The 19,535-nt window shown below is 38.2% G+C and overlaps 1 protein-coding gene across 1 annotated transcript in view; it reads left to right on the top strand.

Annotated features, from left to right (window-relative positions):
* NUDCD1 (NudC domain containing 1) overlaps window positions 1–19,535 on the top strand; it is a 637,137-nt gene that overhangs the window by 488,310 nt on the left and 129,292 nt on the right. Inside the window, exon 8 of the mRNA XM_053715288.1 lies at window positions 9,847–9,972. Within this exon, the coding sequence (XP_053571263.1) occupies window positions 9,847–9,972 (126 nt within the window). The remainder of the gene's footprint in view (window positions 1–9,846; window positions 9,973–19,535) is intronic.

Below are 19,535 nucleotides of genomic sequence, written 5' to 3'. Positions count from 1 at the left end.
TCTAAGTCGTCAGACTTTCCATCCGGGGGAGTGGGAACTCCATCCGGAGGTGTTAGCTCAATTGATTCATCGTTGGGGCATACCAGAGTTGGATCTCATGGCGTCTCGCCAGAACGCCAATCTCCCTTGTTACGGATCCAGGTCCAGGGACCCAGAAGCGACGCTGATAGATGCTCTAGCAGCGCCTTGGTTCTTCAACCTGGCTTATGTGTTTCCACCATTTCCTCTGCTCCCTCGACTGATTGCCAAAATCAAACAGGAGAGAGCATCGGTGATTCTGATAGCACCTGCGTGGCCACGCAGGACTTGGTATGCAGACCTAGTGGACATGTCATCCTTTCCACCATGGACTCTGCCTCTAAGACAGGACCTTCTGATACAAGGTCCTTTCAATCATCCAAATCTAATTTCTTTGAGACTGACTGCATGGAGATTGAACGCTTGATTCTATCAAAGCGTGGCTTCTCCGAGTCAGTCATTGATACCTTAATACAGGCACGAAAGCCTGTTACCAGGAAAATCTACCACAAGATATGGAGTAAATATCTTTATTGGTGTGAATCCAAGAATTACTCATGGAGTAAGGTTAGGATTCCTAGAATATTGTCTTTTCTCCAAGAGGGCTTGGACAAAGGATTATCAGCTAGTTCCTTAAAGGGACAGATTTCTGCTCTGTCTATTCTTTTGCACAAGCGTCTGGCAGAGGTTCCAGACGTTCAGGCATTTTGCCAGGCTTTGGTTAGAATTAAGCCTGTGTTTAAACCTGTTGCTCCTCCATGGAGCTTAAACTTGGTTCTTAAAGTTCTTCAAGGAGTTCCGTTTTAACCCCTTCATTCCACTGATATTAAACTTTTATCTTGGAAAGTTCTGTTTTTGATGGCTATTTCCTCGGCTCGGAGAGTCTCTTAGCTATCTGCCTTACAATGTGATTCTCCTTATCTGATTTTTCATGCAGATAAGGTAGTTCTGCGTACCAAACCTGGGTTTTTACCTAAGGTGGTTTCTAACAAGAATATCAATCAAGAGATTGTTGTTCCATCATTGTGTCCTAATCCTTCTTCAAAGAAGGAACGTCTTTTACATAATCTGGACATAGTCCGTGCCTTGAAGTTTTACTTACAAGCTACTAAGGATTTTCGTCAAACATCTTCCCTGTTTGTAGTTTACTCTGGACAGAGGAGAGGTCAAAAAGCTTCGGCAACCTCTCTGTCCTTTTGGCTTCGGAGCGTAATACGCCTAGCCTATGAGACTGCTGGACAGCAGCCCCCTGAAAGGATTACAGCTCATTCTACTAGAGCTGTGGCTTCCACCTGGGCCTTCAAAAATGAGGCCTCTGTTGAACAGATTTGCAAGGCTGCGACTTGGTCTTCGCTTCACATTTTTTCAAAATTTTACAAATTTGATACTTTTGCTTCTTCGGAGGCTGTGTTTGGAAGAAAGGTTCTTCAGGCAGTGGTTCCTTCCGCTTAATCCTGCCTTGTCCCTCCCATCATCCGTGTACTTTAGCTTTGGTATTGGTATCCCACAAGTAATGGATGATCCGTGGACTGGATACACTTAACAAGAGAAAACATAATTTATGCTTACCTGATAAATTTATTTCTCTTGTAGTGTATCCAGTCCACGGCCCGCCCTGTCCTTTTAAGGCAGGTCTAAATTTTAATTAAACTACAGTCACCACTGCACCCTATGGTTTTTCCTTTCTCTGTTTGTTTTCGGTCGAATGACTGGATATGACAGTTAGGGGAGGAGCTATATAGCAGCTCTGCTGTGGGTGATCCTCTTGCAACTTCCTGTTGGGAAGGAGAATATCCCACAAGTAATGGATGATCCGTGGACTGGATACACTACAAGAGAAATAAATTTATCAGGTAAGCATAAATTATGTTTTTTAGTAAATGGTCTTAAAGTTTCATCTCCAGTTAAAAGATGAAGATGTTTTTTAAGTATCTTAACAATAGAGTCATATTGGGCAGTATACTCAGTAGTGAAGACAACAGAATCACTGAAATTATTATCTTTTTGCTTTTTGGTGGTGTCATTAACCTGATTAGCATGAGACCTTTTAACAAGCTCTTTACATTTGGTGAGGGAGTTTTGGTTATATCCCCTCTTTACCAATCTGTTTTCTAATTCACTGGCTTGTTCATCATATACTGTGTCAGAGTTAGTATTCCTACGCAAACAGATGAATTGTCCTTTAGGTATTGCTTGGATGAGGTGCTTGGGGTGTTGGGACCTGGCGTGTAGAATGGTATTCCCAGCCGTGGGTTTTCTGTATGTTTTAGTGGTGATGCAGTTGTTTTTGCCTAATAATGTTAAATCCAAGAAATCTACTTGGGAATTATTATAAATGCCAGTGAATCTAAGTCCCATATTGTTATAATTCAAATAGCTCAGAAACCCATGGAAGGAGGAGTCATCTAAAGGTTTGTTTATTATAAAAATCAGGTCATCTATGTGCTGTGAATAAAAGATGATATCCTCACTCCATGGGTTAGAGAGATCATAAATGTACATAAGTTCCCATCTGGCAACAAACAAATTTGCGAACGAGGGGGCATATTTAGCCCCCATCGCCGTTCCGCATAATTGTTGAAAAAACTTCTGGTCAAACATGAAAACGTTATGAGACAATAAGTACCTCAGAACATCGCCAACATACATTCTTGTAGCATCGTCAAATTTCATTTCTTTGGCCAGAAAAGATTCAACAATTGAAACTCCCATAGATTGAGGGATACAAGTGTATAAGGATGAAATATCCACCACAATCCAAGTATATTGATCCACTGAATTTGGGCCAATTTTCTAAGTAAATGTGAGCTATCCTCCAGGTAGCTCAACTGTCCTCTGGCAATGGGTTGTAAGATGGTATCAATCCATGCTCCCAAGGGTTCAAAAAGGGAACCAATGCCAGAGACTATTGGTCTACCTGGAGGATGCTCAATGTTCTTATGTACTTTCGGTACATGGTAAAAAATGGGCGTAATTGGATTTGTCGGAATAAGGGTGTGTAAATCATCACAAACAAAAATGCCCAAAGCAATACCTTCCTCAACCAATTTGGTAAGCTCTTTTTTGTAAACATGAGAGGGATTAGATGATAACTTACGATATATTTTATCATTATTGAGTTGACTAAATGCCTCCTCAAAATAATAACTCTTGTCCATGACAACAATGCTGCCGCCCTTATCTGCATTTTTTTATGACAATATCACAGTCATTTTTTAAAGATTTAATAGCCATGTGTTCTTTGTAAGTAAGATTAGGGGCGACAGCATTGTTGTCAACTGGTCTATAGTAGATCTGGAGTTTGATTTCTTTCATGTAATTGGCAAGAGTCCATTAGATAGTGGCATATGGGATATACAATCCTACCAGGAGGGGCAAAGTTTCCCAAACCTCAAAATGCCTATAAATACACCCCTCCCCACACCCACAATTCAGTTTTACAAACTTTGCCTCCTATGGAGGTGGTGAAGTAAGTTTGTGCTAAGATTTCTACATTGATATGCGCTTCTCAGCATTGTTAAAGCTCGATTCCTCTCAGAGTACAGCGAATGTCAGAGGGACGTGAAGGGAGTATCACTTATTGAATACGATGATTTCCCTAACGGGGGTCTATTTCGTAGGTTCTCTGATATCGGTCGTAGAGATTCATCTCCTACCTCCCTTTTCAGATCGACGATATACTCTCAATTTACCATTACCTCTACTGATAACTGTTTCAGTACTGGTTTGGCTATCTGCTATATGTGGATGGGTGTCTTTTGGTAAATATGTTTTTATTACTTAAGGCACCCCAGCTATGGTTTGGCACTTTATGCATTTATGTAAAGTTCTAAATATATGTATTGTACTTATATTTGCCATGAGTCAGGTTAATGTATTTCCTTTTGCAGACTGTCAGTTTCATATGTAGGGAAAATAAAACATTTAAAAAAAAATAAAAAAATTTTTACCTGGGGTTTAGTCTTTTTTTTTTTTAATTGACTACTTTCTTGCAAATTGCGGGCGGTATTAGGCCCACGGGTGCGCCAAATGCTAGACTTTATTGTGTCATTCTTGGCGCAAGAATTTTTTTGGTGCGAAAAATACGTCTATTACGCAACTTCGTAATTTCCGGCGTCATAGTTGACGCCGAAGCCTTACACACGGTTGCGTCATTTGTGACGCAAATGTGTCATTTCCGGTTATTATTGGCGCCAAAAAAGTTTTCAGTTACGTTGTGCGTCATACTTGGCGCCAAACTTTTTCATTATTTTAATACTCCATTTATGTTTGCCTTTTTCTCTATCAGAGATTTTTTCCCATTCCTGAAACTGTCATATAAGGAAATTGATAATTTTGCTTTATATGTTGTTTTTTCTTTTACATTTTGCAAGATGTCTCAATCTGATCCTGCCTCAGAAGTATCTGCTGGAACTTTGCTGCCTGACATCGGTTCTACCAAAGCTAAGTGCATTTGTTGTAAGATTGTGGAAATTTATTTCTCAGAATGTCATTTGTAATAGTTGTCATGATAAACTTTTACATGCAGATAGTGTGTCCATCAGTAATAGTACATTGCCAGTTGCAGTTCCTTCAACTTCTAATGTACATGATATAACTATGAATTTTAAAGAATTTGTTTCTGATTCTATCCTGAAGGCTTTGTCTACATTTCCACCTTCTAATAAAAGTAAAAGGTCTTTTAAAACTTCTCATTCAGTTGATGAAATTTCAAATGACCAACAACATAATAATTTATCCTCCTCTGATGAGGATCTATCTGATACAGAAGATCCTTCCTCAGACATTGACACTGACAAATCTACTTATTTAATTAAAATAGAGTATATGCGTTCTTTATTAAAAGAAGTGTTAATTACTTTGGATATTGAGGTAACCAGTCCTCTTGACGTTAAGTCTAATAAATAGTCTGTTTTTAAACCTCCTGTGGTTTCTCCAGGGGTTTTTCCTATTCCTGAGGCTATTTCTGATCTGATTTCTAAGGAATGGAATTCTATGGAATAAGCCAGGTATTTCTTTTATTCCTTCTTCAAGGTTTAAAAAATTGTATCCTTTACCAGCAAATTCTGTAGAGTTTTGGGAAAAAATCCCCAAAGTTGATGGGGCTATTTCTACTCTTGCTAAAGGTACCACTATTCCTATGGAAGATAGTACTTCCTTTAAGGATCCTTTAGATAGGAAGCTTGAATCTTATCTAAGGAAAGCCTATTTATATTCAGGTCATCTTCTCAGACCTGCAATTTCTTTGGCTGATGTTGCGGCTGCATCAACTTTCTGGTTGGAGAATTTAGCGCAACAAGAATTGGATTCTGACATATCTAGCATTATTCGCTTACTGCAATATGCTAATCATTTTATTTGTGATGCCGTTTTTGATATTATCAAAATTGATGTTAGATCCATGTCTTTAGCTATTTTAGCTAGAAGAGCTTTGTGGCTTAAATCTTGGAATGCTGATATGACATCTAAATCTAGATTACTATCTATGTCTTTCCAAGGTAATAATTTATTTGGTTCTCAGTTGGATTCTATTATTTCAACTATTACTAGGAGAAAGGGAGTTTTTCTGCCTCAGGATAAAAAACCTAAGGGTAAGTCTAAGGCTTCTAACCGTTTTCGATCCTTTCGTCAAAATAAGGAACAAAAACCCAATCCTTCCCCCAAGGAATCTGTTTCCAATTGGAAGCCTTCCTCGAATTGGAATAAATCCAAGCCATTTAAGAAACCAAAGTCAGCCCATAAGTCCGCATGAATGTGCGCCCCTCTTTCCAGCTCAGCTGTGGTAGGGGGCAGATTAAGTTTTTTCAAGGATATTTGGATAAATTCTGTCCAAAATCAATGGATTCAGAGCATTGTCTCTCAAGGGTATCGAATAGGATTCTCCTGTGAGAAGATCTTTTCTCTTACGTATCCCAGCAAATCCAGTAAAAGCTCAGGCTTTCCTGAAATGTGTTTCAGACCTGGAGTCTTCAGGGGTAATCATGCCAGTTCCTTTTCAGGAACAAGGTTTGGGGTTTTATTAAAATCTATTCATTGTCCCAAAAAAGGAAAATTTATTCAGACCAGTTCTGGATCTGAAAATTTTGAATCGTTATGTAAGAGTACCAACTTTCAAGATGGTGACTATAAGGACTATTTTGCCTTTTTATCAGCGAGGACATTATATGTCCACAATAGACTTGCAGGATGCATACCTTCATATTCCGATTCATCCAGAACATTATCAGTTCCTGAGATTCTCTTTTCTAGACAGGCATTACCAATTTGTTGCTCTTCCATTTGGCCTAGCAACAGCTCCAAGAATCTTTTCAAAGGTTCTAGGTGCCCTACTCTCTGTAATCAGAGAACAGGGTATTGCGGTGCTTCCTTATTTGGACGATATCTTGGTACTAGCTCAGTCTTTACGTTCTGCAGAATCTCACAAAAATTAACTAGTGTTGTTTCTTCGGAAACATGGTTGGAGGATCAATTTACCAAAAAGTTTCTTGATTCCTCAGACAAGGGTCACCTTTTTAGGCTTCCAGATAGATTCAGTGTCCATGACTCTGTCTCTGACAGACAAGAGACGTTTAAAATTGGTTGCAGCCTGCCGGCACCTTCAGTCTCAGTCATTCCCTTCAGTGGCTATGTGCATGGAAGTTTTAGGTCTCATGACTGCAGCATCGGATGCGATCCGCTTTGCTCGTTTTCACATGAGACCTCTACAGCTTTGTATGCTGAATCAATGGTGTAGGGATTATACAAACATATCACAATTAATATCCTTAATGTTCGACACTCTCTGACATGGTGGATAGATCACCATTGTTTAGTTCAAGGGGCTTCTTTTGTTCGGCCAACCTGGACTGTGATCACAACAGATGCGAGTCTTTCAGGTTGGGGAGCTGTTTGGGGATCTCTGACAGCACAAGGGGTTTGGAAATCTCAAGAGGCGAGATTACCAATCAATATTTTAGAACTCCATGCAATTCTCAGAGCTCTTCAGTTTTGGCCTCTGTTAAAGAGAGAACCGTTCATTTGTTTGCAGACAGACAATATCACAACAGTGGCATATGTCAATCATCAGGGTGGGACTCACAGTCCCCAAGCTATGAAAGAAGTATCTCGGATACTTGCTTGGGAGGAATCCAGCTCCTGTCTAATCTCTGTGGTGCATATCCCAGGTGTAGACAATTGGGAGGCAGATTATCTCAGCCGTCAGACTTTACATCCAGGGGAGTGGTCTCTCCATCCAGATGTGTTTTTTCAGATTGTTCAGATGTGGGGTCTTCCAGAGATAGATCTCATGGCCTCTCATCTAAACAAGAAACTTCTCCAAAATAATCATGGAACAACCGTTCGTGTTGCTGGTGGCTCCAGTATGGCCACACAGGTTTTGGTATGCGGATCTGGTTCGGATGTCCAGTTGCCAACCTTGGCCACTTCTGTTAAGGCCGGACCTACTGTCTCAAGGTCCGTTTTCCATTAGGATCTCAAATCATTAAATTTGAAGGTATGGAAATTGAACGCTTCGTACTAAGTCATAGAGGTTTCTCTGACTCAGTGATTAATACTATGTTACAAGCTCGTAAATCTGTCTGTAGAAAGATTTATTATAGAGTTTGGAAGACTTACATTTCATGGTGTTCTTCTCATAAATTCTCTTGGCATTCTTTTAGAATTCCTAGAATTTTACAGTTTCTTCAGGAAGGGTTTGTCTGCAAGTTCCTTGAAGGGACAAATCTCTACTCTTTCTGTTTTATTACACAGAAAGATTGCTATACCTGATATTCACTGTTTTGTACAGGCTTTAGTTTGTATTAAGCCTGTCATTAAATCAATTTTCAAGGTTTTACAGGCTCCTCCATATGCATTCTTTGGACATTAAACTACTTTCTTGGAAAGTGTTGTTCCTTTTGGCCTTCTCTTCTGCTAGAAGAGTTTCTGAGCTATCTGCTCTTTCTTGTGAGTCTCCTTTTCTGATTTTTCATCAGGATAGGGCAGTTTTGTGGACTTCTTTTCAATTTTTACCTAAGGTTGTGAATTCTAACAACATTAGTAGAGAAATTGTTCTCCCTTCCTTGTGTCCTGATCCTAAGAATTCTTTGGAAAGATCCTTACATTCTTTGGATGTGGTAAAAACTTTGAAATATTATGTGGAAGCTACAAAAGATTTCAGGAAGACTTCCAGTCTATTTGTTTTATTTTCTGGTCCTAGGAAAGGTCAGAAGGCTTCTGCTATTTCTTTAGCTTCTTGGTTAAAACTTTTGATTCATCAAGCTTATTTGGAGTCGGGTCAGGCCCCACCTCAGAGAATTACAGCTCACTCTACTAGATCATTCTCCACTTCGTGGGCCTTTAAGAATGAAGCTTCAGTTGATCAGATTTGCAAAGCGGCAACTTGGTCCTCTTTGCATACATTTACTAAATTCTACCATTTTGATGTATTTGCTTCTTCAGAAGCAGTTTTTGGTAGAAATGTTCTTCAGGCAGCTGTTTCAGTTTGATTCTTCTGCTTTTGATTTAAGTTTTTTTTCTTTCATTTATGAGAATAAACTTATTTTTTTGGGTTGTGGATTAATTTTGTCAGCGGAAAATGGCTGTTTTTATTTTTATCCCTCCCTCTCTAGTGACTCTTGCGTGGAGTTAAACATCTTGGGTATTGCTATCCCATACGTCACTAGCTCATGGACTCTTGCCAATTACATGAAAGAAAACATAATTTATGTAAGAACTTACCTGATAAATTCATTTCTTTCATATTGGCAAGAGTCCATGAGGTCCACCCTTTTTATGGTGGTTATGATTTTTTGTATAAAGCACAATTATTTCCAAATTTCTTTTGTTGATGCTTTCTACTCCTTTCTTTATCACCCCACTGCTTGGCTATTCGTTAAACTGAATTGTGGGTGCGGTGAGGGGTGTATTTATAGGCATTTTGAGGTTTGGGAAACTTTGCCCCTCCTGGTAGGATTGTATATCCCATACGTCACTAGCTCATGGACTCTTGCCAATATGAAAGAAATTAATTTATCAGGTAAGTTCTTACATAAATTATGTTTTTGTACAGTGTGCTGTTGGATGTGGCAGATCAAGAACTCTGTGCCGCTAATGATATTTCGAGTGCTGTTTTCCACTTTGTGTTTACAAGAGCAGGACTCATCAGTCATTTCTGCTGCAAATTCCTTTACCAATACAACCAAGCATTATACTGTCCTTACTCGCTGCAATACAGCATTGTTTGCCAAGTTTCAAATCATCTGAAATAATAATTCACAAGCCCTGTTCCTCTTTTGTAACTTTCAGGGTCATTAAGTGTATTATTACCTTTGGAATTTTCTTTTCAACTTTAGATCCCAGCCATTCTCCATTTTTTTTACAGCACTTTTCCTTTGGTCCGCATTGGAACATCAACTCTATTAAAATGTTTTGTATCATCTACAAACAGACATACTTTCCCACTTAGCCCTTTGCTGATATCACTGATAAATATGTTAAACAAAACAGTCCCCAGAACTGCGCTAGTATCTGCCCCTTCTGCTGAATGCACTCCAGTTATTAAGACACTCAGTTGTCTATCCCAAAGCCATTATTCTACCCAGTTCACAATTTTGAGGCTAGTCCAACAAAATAGGTTATTCATTTTATTGATCTTTCATACATAGCCCTTTAAATCAAATGTTTATCTTAAAACTACTGGGGGGGGGGAGTTTCCGTTTAATACATTTATTGCAAAATGTATTTCAAATCATTAATGGAAAATTAAAATGGGGTCTTTTTTTTTTAGTTAGTGCAGGTTATTATATTATTATTGTATGTATTCGTTATTTTTTCTTGTTATATTTTCAGAATCCAGATCCAGATAAAGGGAAACCTCCATGTAATGCTCAGGAGTTGGAGGAATGTGATATGTTTCTTGATGACAGCACAAGTTTGTGTCGATTTGATGGGCAAAGACAGAAAGTCACACACGTGGTGAGTGTTTGCACATTCTCAAAATAGCAAGAATCTTCAATAAATTCACTTTATTTGCAATCACTGAAATAAATAAAGGTACATAAAACATGTAAGTAGGAGGACATGGTTAGTACAAGAGACGTGTTTAGAAACCAGTCAGCATCTAGCTCCTAGTGGTGCATTGCCGCTCCTTGGCCTACCTAAGTATGCTTTTCAACAAAGGATACTAATATTCTCCACAGACCATTTTGTCAACTGGGTGGCATTATAAAGTAGCTGGGTGGGAATTGTAATACTTTTATAAATAACAGAAGATGTTATAATATTGACGTTACTTAAGCTATCCAAAGCACAAAATAGTTGCATAAATCAACATGTATTGATTTGATGATACTTTGTGCGAAAAATATTGAAAAAAATTAGTTTTAACTAATAATAACTTAATTATTGGCTTAAATTTAGTCGGGTGGTCAGTAAAATGAGCCGATTGGTGTGCCTATTAAATAGGTCCTGTGGAGAACACTGAAGCCAATGAAGGAAACCTCAAAGGAAGGGTGGTCTGAATATTTAATCTGGCATACTCAGTGTAATTCTTTAGAATACTCAGTGTAATTCTTTACAATATTATAGCATTTTCTGTTATTTATAAATGTTACTCAAGCTATCCAAAGCACAAATTAAATGCGTTAATTCAACATTAATTAATGATAATTTGTGCAACAAACATTAAATATTGGCTTACATTTTAGCCGGATGGTCAGTAAAATCGGCCGCTAGCTGTGCCCATTAAAAAGACTCTTGGAAGAACACTGGATACAAAGAGAACAAAGTCAATTTCATAATAAAAGTAAAAGAAAAGTCTCGTTATCTGAACCAGTTTAATTATGACTTTCATTTCCCTTTAAAACAAGTGGGGAAATACATTTTTATAGGTCTATTGCTGTATATTAGAAAAATATTTTCTTAGGTTTTTTTATGTGGTTTTTACAGAAGCTGAAGCAAAGTGTAAACCGCTGATGCAAAAAAACACACACAAAAATGTTGATTTAATGTTGTTTAATATTTAAAACACCATACAAAAAGTCAAGCTGTGCAGTGCAGAACAAGCCTAGATGGGCTTTTTAAGGAGTTAAGGCCATTAAACTAGATAAAGCCAAAATTCACTTGAAAATTCAAAGTAAAATGATGTTTTCTAATAGGTTGGAGTATCGCCGGTGAAGTTTCTCAATACCACATTTCAGATGATGAGAAACCATAAAAAAGCTAAAGATTTCTAACAGATTGGATTGGATTTTTCAAAAAAGATTATAGCATTGGTCTATTATTAATAACTTACAACATTTATTTTGATTCCATTTAAATTTTTAGCAAATTAAACAGTACCGCTACTTTAAATTACATCTTAAATATAATTCATGTTGTGGAGATATCACAAACTTGCACGTCGTCTTTTCAAACCGTTACAGTACAGATGGGCTATTTGCATTGTATATATTGTTTATTCTGGTAGCAATGAAATGTACAGGAGCAAAACACATCAATTGGTATAGCACAACGCCTATCTAAACTACTCATTTATCTACAGAAAGCTGTGCCGTAGAGGCATTGCTGAAATCAATTTCTGTAGTTGTTTTTAATACAAAATCTGCAAGGCTCTTCGTTATATGTATTGCTCAGTCTGTTACTAAATAAATCAAGACCTATACATAAGGCAACAAGGGTTTAATAGCTAGGCTATTGTGTCAAATAAGCAGGCATACTTCTATACTGAGATCACAAATGATAACCACTTTACCAGAATAACTTTGCCGAGTTTAAAGTAACATTCTAATGTAAAAAAATAAATTCTATAACTTGTTGGAACAATTTTTTTTACTGTAATCCCTTTGTGGAATTGAATACATAGGCCACATTTAGATTGTCGGCGATAATCCTCAGGTGTTACAAACAGTAAAAATATTGCTTCAGAAAATATCACGTTGGCATTAGTTTTACACAAAGTGTGCACACTTTTGCAGTGAATTTTACCAGTTTGTGGAAAAAATTAGTAGAGCACAAAACGGGCATGTTGGGTCTATCCATCGCTATCATATAGCCCATCGGTATTGGGCAGTACAAAAATGTATTTAATATCCATATCACGTGATATGTAGTACCTCTAACGAGATCTGTAGAAAACCCGATATGATGGAAATTATAACAGCAACATCTAGAAATGGAATTTGTCAATACTGTTCTTAAAATGTGTTTTTGTTTTCATACTTGCATTTTCATAATTGTAATTTACAGTACATTCGGGATTTCTATTGGCAATCACACCATTGGATATAACTGTTTGGTGTTCTGTATTGTTGTTTGTAGACTGAGATCTTCTGCACAGGTTTTTCAAAGACATAGATGTCCCAAAACTTGTTTTTCATAATCGTAATTTACAATATCTAGAACATTGTGTCACCATTTTCCTACATTAACAGAGAAATTCAGTATAAACAAGCCTCATTCTGTATAATGGTTTTCTGAACTTTTGGAGAAATTTTAAATCTCGTAATGGTTTCACGATTTACAGTATGAGAACTCTTAAAATCCAGTTATAGAAGGTGAAAATAATTTCCTGCTCATGCTACCGATAGTGTGGAGATCTTCCACTCCTGTCAGCATCTTCTAACCGTTACTTTGTCTCGGGGTAATCACATGTGACCCTCTGTAGACCAATTGGGTAACCGGTATATCATAAGGCTGATCTGTCTGTATATTTTTAAAAAGTTGCATTTTTTCGTAACTTAGGTAGATAGTGACAGCAGAAATTTGTAATCCTCAAGGTTCACACCAAGCGCCTCCTACGCTTTTGTGTCTTGTATGTATGATTGAGATGTATGAATGTTTTTTTAATTTATAAATGTTTTTATTAAATATTGTTAATTCTAAAACATTTGCACACTGGTTTTGAATATATAAATACTTCCTTTATCTCTTGGTTTTAGAGTGAAACTTTTTTATTTGAACACTTTATGATATTATACCATGTATGGGAGAATCTCAGTACCTTTAGGTGTGCTTGAAGGGAATTATTGATTTGAGATAAGAGTCAGGGGTATTTTTCTCTCTCTCTCTCTTTTTTTTTTTTTTTACATTGCAGCTTCTGAGTGGGACAAGAACAATTAGGAGCGGCATACGCATGTATCCACCAATCTCTGTCTTGCTTAGCAGTGCATTGTATTGCAGCTCATTTCAGAATGCAACATTATGCCAGGGCTGTTCAGAATCAGTTTCATATCTCTGTCTCTTAGAACAGAATGTAAAATGTAATGCTTAAATTAGTACAGTCATGTTTAACCCCTTAGTGACCAGACCATTTTTCAATTTTCTTACCCTTACATCTTAATTTTTTTTACATTTTTACATTTCTGCTGTCATTTTCCTCTTACTCATTTACTGTACCCACACATATTATTTACCGTTTTTCTAGCCATTTCCAAACCATTTTTTCTTTCTCAGGCCTAGATTTAGAGTTTGGCGGTAGCCGTGAAAACCAGTGTTAGATGCTCCTAACGCTGGTTTTAGGCTACCGCCGGTATTTGGAGTCAGTCAGGAAAGGGTCTAACGCTCACTTTCCAGCCGCGACTTTTCCATACCGCAGATCCCCTTACGTCAATTGCGTATCCTATCTTTTCAATGGGATCTTTCTAACTCCGGTATTTAGAGTCGTGTCTGAAGTGAGCGTTAGAAATCTAACGACAAAACTCCAGCCGCAGAAAAAAGTCAGTAGTTAAGAGCTTTCTGGGCTAACGCCGGTTTATAAAGCTCTTAACTACTGTGCTCTAAAGTACACTAACACCCATAAACTACCTATGTACCCCTAAACTGAGGCCCCCCCACATCGCCGCCACTCGATTAAATTTTTTTAACCCCTAATCTGCCGACCGCCACCTACGTTATTCTTATGTACCCCTAATCTGCTGCCCCTAACACCGCCGACCCCTATATTATATTTATTAATCCCTAATCTGCCCACCTCAACGTCGCCTCCACCTGCCTACACTTATTAACCCCTAATCTGCCGAGCGGACCGCACCGCTACTATAATAAAGTTATTAACCCCTAATCCGCCTCACTCCCGCCTCAATAACCCTATAATAAATAGTATTAACCCCTAATCTGCCCTCCCTAACATCGCCGACACCTAACTTCAAACATTAACCCCTAATCTGCCGACTGGAGCTCACAGCTATTCTAATAAATGTATTAACCCCTAAAGCTAAGTCTAACCCTAACACTAACACCCCCCTAAATTAAATATAATTTAAATCTAACGAAATTAATTAACTCTTATTAAATAAATTATTCCTATTTAAAGCTAAATGCTTACCTGTAAAATAAATCCTAATATAGCTGCAATATAAATTATAATTATATTATAGCTATTTTAGGATTTATATTTATTTTACAGGTAACTTTGTATTTATTTTAACCAGGTACAATAGCTATTAAATAGTTAAGAACTATTATTAAAAGCTAAAATAGTTAAAATAATTACAAATTTACCTGTAAAATAAATCCTAACCTAAGTTACAATTAAACCTAACACTACACTATCAATAAATAAATTAAATACAATTCCTACAAATAAATACAATGAAATAAACTAACTAAATTACAAAAAATAAAAAAGAACTAAGTTACAAAAAATAAAAAAATATTTACAAATATTAGAAAAATATTACAACAATTTTAAACTAATTACACCTACTCTAAGCCCCCTAATAAAATAACAAAGACCCCCAAAATAAAAAAATGCCCTACCCTATTCTAAATTACTAAAGTTCAAAGCTCTTTTACCTTACCAGCCCTGAACAGGGCCCTTTGCGGGGCATGCCCCAAGAAGTTCAGCTCTTTTGCCTGTAAAAAAAAACATACAATACCCCCCCCCAACATTACAACCCACCACCCACATACCCCTAATCTAACCCAAACCCCCCTTAAATAAACCTAACACTAAGCCCCTGAAGATCTTCCTACCTTGAGTCGTCTTCACCCAGCCGAGCCAAATTCTTCATCCAAGCGGAGCAAGAAGAGGTCCTCCATCCGGTAGAAGTCTTCATCCAAGCGGAGCAAGAAGAGGTCCTCCATCCGGTAGAAGTCTTCATCCAAGCGGGGCAAGAAGAGGTCCTCCATCCGGTACAAGTCTTCATCCAAGCGGGGCAGAAGAGGTCTTCCATCCGATTGAAGTCTTCATCCAAGCGGCATCCATCCGGAGCGGAGCAGCAGCATCCTGAAGACCTCCGACGCGGAACATCCATCCTGGCCGACGACTGAACGACGAATGACGGTTCCTTTAAATGACGTCATCCAAGATGGCGTCCCTCGAATTCAGATTGGCTGATAGGATTCTATCAGCCAATCGGAATTCGAGGGACGCCATCTTGGATGACGTCATTTAAAGGAACCGTCATTCGTCGGCCAGGATGGATGTTCCGCGTCGGAGGTCTTCAGGATACTGCCGCTCTGCTCCGGATGGATGCCGCTTGGATAAAGACTTCAATCGGATGGAAGACCTCTTCTGCCCCGCTTGGATGAAGACTTCTACCGGATGGAGGACCTCTTCTTGCCCCGCTTGGATGAAGAATTTGGCTCGGCTGGGTGAAGACGACTCAAGGTAGGAAGATCTTCAGGGGCTTAGTGTTAGGTTTATTTAAGGGGGGTTTGGGTTAGATTAGGGGTATGTGGGTGGTGGGTTGTAATGTTGGGGGGGTATTGTATGTTTTTTTTTTACAGGCAAAAGAGCTGAACTTCTTGGGGCATGTCCCGCAAAGGGCCCTGTTCAGGGCTGGTAAGGTAAAAGAGCTTTGAACTTTAGTAATTTAGAATAGGGTAGGGCATTTTTTTATTTTATTAGGGGGCATAGAGTAGGTGTAATTAGTTTAAAATTGTTGTAATATTTTTCTAATGTTTGTAAATATTTTTTTATTTTTTGTAACTTAGTTCTTTTTTATTTTTTGTACTTTAGTTAGTTTATTTAATTGTATTTATTTGTAGGAATTGTATTTAATTTATTTATTGATAGTGTAGTGTTAGGTTTAATTGTAGATAATTATAGGTATTTTATTTAATTAATTTATTGATAGTGTAGTGTTAGGTTTAATTGTAACTTAGGTTAGGATTTATTTTACAGGTAAATTTGTAATTATTTTAACTATTTTAGCTATTAAATAGTTATTAACTGTTTAATAGCTATTGTACCTGGTTAAAATAAATACAAAGTTGCCTGTAAAATAAATATTAATCCTAAAATAGCTACAATATAATTATAATTTATATTGTAGCTATATTAGGGTTTATTTTACAGGTAAGTATTTAGCTTTAAATAGGAATAATTTATTTAATAAGAGTTAATTAATTTTGTTAGATGTAAATTATATTTAACTTAGGGGGGTGTTAGGGTTAGACTTAGCTTTAGGGGTTAATACATTTATTAGAATAGCGGTGAGCTCTAGTCGGCAGATTAGGGGTTAATGTTTGAAGTTTGGTGTCGGCGATGTTAGGGAGGGCAGATTAGGGGTTAATACTATTTATTATAGGGTTAGTGAGGCGGATTAGGGGTTAATAAGTGTAGGCAGGTGGAGGCGACGTTGTGGGGGGCAGATTAAGGGTTAATAAATATAATATAGGGGTCGGCGGTGTTAGGGGCAGCAGATTAGGGGTACATAGGGATAATGTAAGTAGCGGCGGTTTACGGAGCGGCAGATTAGGGGTTAATAATAATATGCAGGGGTCAGCGATAGCGGGTGCGGCAGAATAGGGGTTAATAAGTGTAAGGTTAAGGGTGTTTAGACTCGGGTACATGTTAGAGTGTTAGGTGCAGACGTAGGAAGTGTTTCCCCATAGCAAACAATGGGGCTGCGTTAGGAGCTGAACGCGGCTTTTTTGCAGGTGTTAGGTTTTTTTTCAGCTCAAACTGCCCCATTGTTTCCTATGGGGGAATCGTGCACGAGCACGTTTTTGAAGCTGGCCGCTTCCGTAAGCAACTCTGGTATCGAGAGTTGCAGTGGTTAAATATGCTGTAAGCTCCTTTTTTGGAGCCTAACGCAGCCATTCTGTGGACTATCAATACCAGAGTTCTTTTAAAGGTGCGGCCAGAAAAAAGCACGCGTAGCTAACGCACCCCTTTGGCCGCAGAACTCTAAATCTAGCTGAAAGTTAGCTATAGTTACATTGGGACACTGATATCTTTCAGGAATCCCTGAATATCCCTTGACATGTATATATTTTTTTTTAGCAGACAACCCAAAATATTGATCTAGGCCCATTTTGGTATATTTCATGCCACCATTTCACCACCAAATACGATCAATAAAAAAGTTAACCTTTTCACTAACTTTTTCACAAAATTTAGCTTTCTCACTGAAATCATTTGCAAACAGCTTCTGCAATTATGACACAAATAGTTGTAAATGCTTCTCTGGGATCCCCTTTGTTCAGAAATAGCAGAAATATGTGGCTTTGGCATTGCTTTTTGGTAATTAGAAGGCCGCTAAATGCCGCTGCGCACCACACTTGTATTATGCCCAGCAGTGAAGGGGTTAATTAGGTAGCTTGTAGGGTTAATTTTAGCTTTAGTGTAGAGATAAGCCTCCCACCTGACACATCGCACCCCGTGATCCCTCCCTGACCCTCCTCAAACAGCTCTCTTCCCTCCCCCACTTCACAGTTGTCACCACCATCTTAAATACTGGCAAATAAAGTTGTTTTTTTTGTTTTTGTTTTTAAGATTTTTTTTTGTTTTTTTATAAAAAAATTTAGTGTAGGATCCCCCATTACCCCCAACCTTGATTTGCCCCAAACAGCTCTCTAAGCCTCCCCCCTCAACCTATTGGATGCCATCTTAGGTACTGGCAGCTGTCTGCCAGTACCCAGTTTACTACAAAATTTGCCCCTTTTTTGCCTACAAAAAATAAAAACCCCAATTTTTGTAGTGTAGCTGCCCACCCTCCCCGATCCATTACCCAACATTTTTTCCCTCTCCCTGTGTTCACTGGATGTAGCACGATCGCTTCCAGCAAATTACAAACTGTGACATCCAGCTTCCCTCAAAGGCCCTCTGAATGCTATAGGACATCTCTAAAGGGCTCAAAGGCTTTCCAAAGTTGTTTATTGGGGAAGATAGGACCACAGCTTGCTGTGGCAGTTGGTTGTGACTGTTAAAAACAAAACAAAAAAAAAACGTCTATTTCGTTTTTTTGATCCGTTTTTTGAACTAAGGGGTTAATCATCCATTTGCAAGTGGATGCAATGCTCTGCTAGCCTATTACATACACTGTAAAAATTTCGTTTGATTTACTGCATTTTTTCACTGTTTTTCAAATTCTGACAAAATTTGTTTCTCTTAAAGGCACAGTACCGTTTTTTATATTTGCTTGTTAACTTGATTTAAAGTGTTTTCCAAGCTTGCTAGTCTCATTGCTAGTCTGTATAAACATGTCTGACATAGAAGAAACTCCTTGTTCATTATGTTTAAAAGCCATGGTGGAACCCCCTCTTAGAATGTGTACCAAATGTACTGATTTAATTTTATGTAATAAAGATCATATTCTTTTTTTAAAAAATTATCACCAGAGGAATCTGATGAGGGGAAAGTTATGCCGACTATCTCTCCCCACGTGTCAGATTCTTTGACTCCCGCTCAAGGGACTCACGCTGAAATGGTGCCAAGTACATCAAGGGCACCCATAGCGTTTACTTTACAAGACATGGCGGCAGTCATGGATAATACACTGTCAGCGGTATTAGCCAGACTACCTGAACTTAGAGGTTAGCGAGATAGCTCTGGGGTGAGACAAAATGCAGAGCATACTGACGCTTTAAGAACCATGTCTGATACTGCCTCACAATATGCAGAAGCTGAGGAAGGAGAGCTTCAGTCAGTGGGTGATGTTTATGACTCAGGAAAGATGCCTGATTCTGATATTTCTACATTTAAATTTAAGATTGAACACCTCCGCGTGTTGCTCAGGGAGGTTTTAGCTGCTCTGAATGACTGTGATACTATTGCAGTGCCAGAGAACTTGTATAGACTGGATAAATACTATGCAGTGCCGGTGTGTACTGATGTTTTTCCAATACCTAAAAGGTTTACAGAAATTATTAATAAGGAATGGGATAGACCAGGTGTGCCGTTCTCTCCCCCTCCTATTTTTAGAAAAATGTTTCCAATAGACGCCACCACACGGGACTTATGGCAGACAGTTCCTAAGGTGGAGGGAGCAGTTTCTACTCTAGCAAAGCGTACTACTATCCCTGTCGAGGACAGTTGTGCTTTTTTAGATCCAATGGATAAAAAATTAGAAGGTTACCTTAAGAAAATATTTATTCAACAAGGTTTTATCCTACAGCACCTTGCATGCATTGCTCCTGTCACTGCTGCTGCGGCGTTCTGGTTTGAGTCTCTGGAAGAGGCTTTACAGGTAGCGACTCCATTGGATGACATACTTGGCAAACTTAGAGCACTTAAGCTAGCCAATTCTTTTGTTTCTGATGCCATTGTTCATTTGACTAAACTAACGGCTAAGAATTCTGGTTTTGCTATA

The sequence above is a fragment of the Bombina bombina genome, chromosome 5 (assembly GCF_027579735.1).
Source record: "Bombina bombina isolate aBomBom1 chromosome 5, aBomBom1.pri, whole genome shotgun sequence".
Classification (NCBI taxonomy): domain Eukaryota; kingdom Metazoa; phylum Chordata; class Amphibia; order Anura; family Bombinatoridae; genus Bombina; species Bombina bombina.
This window is presented reverse-complemented; position numbering and strand designations above follow the sequence as displayed.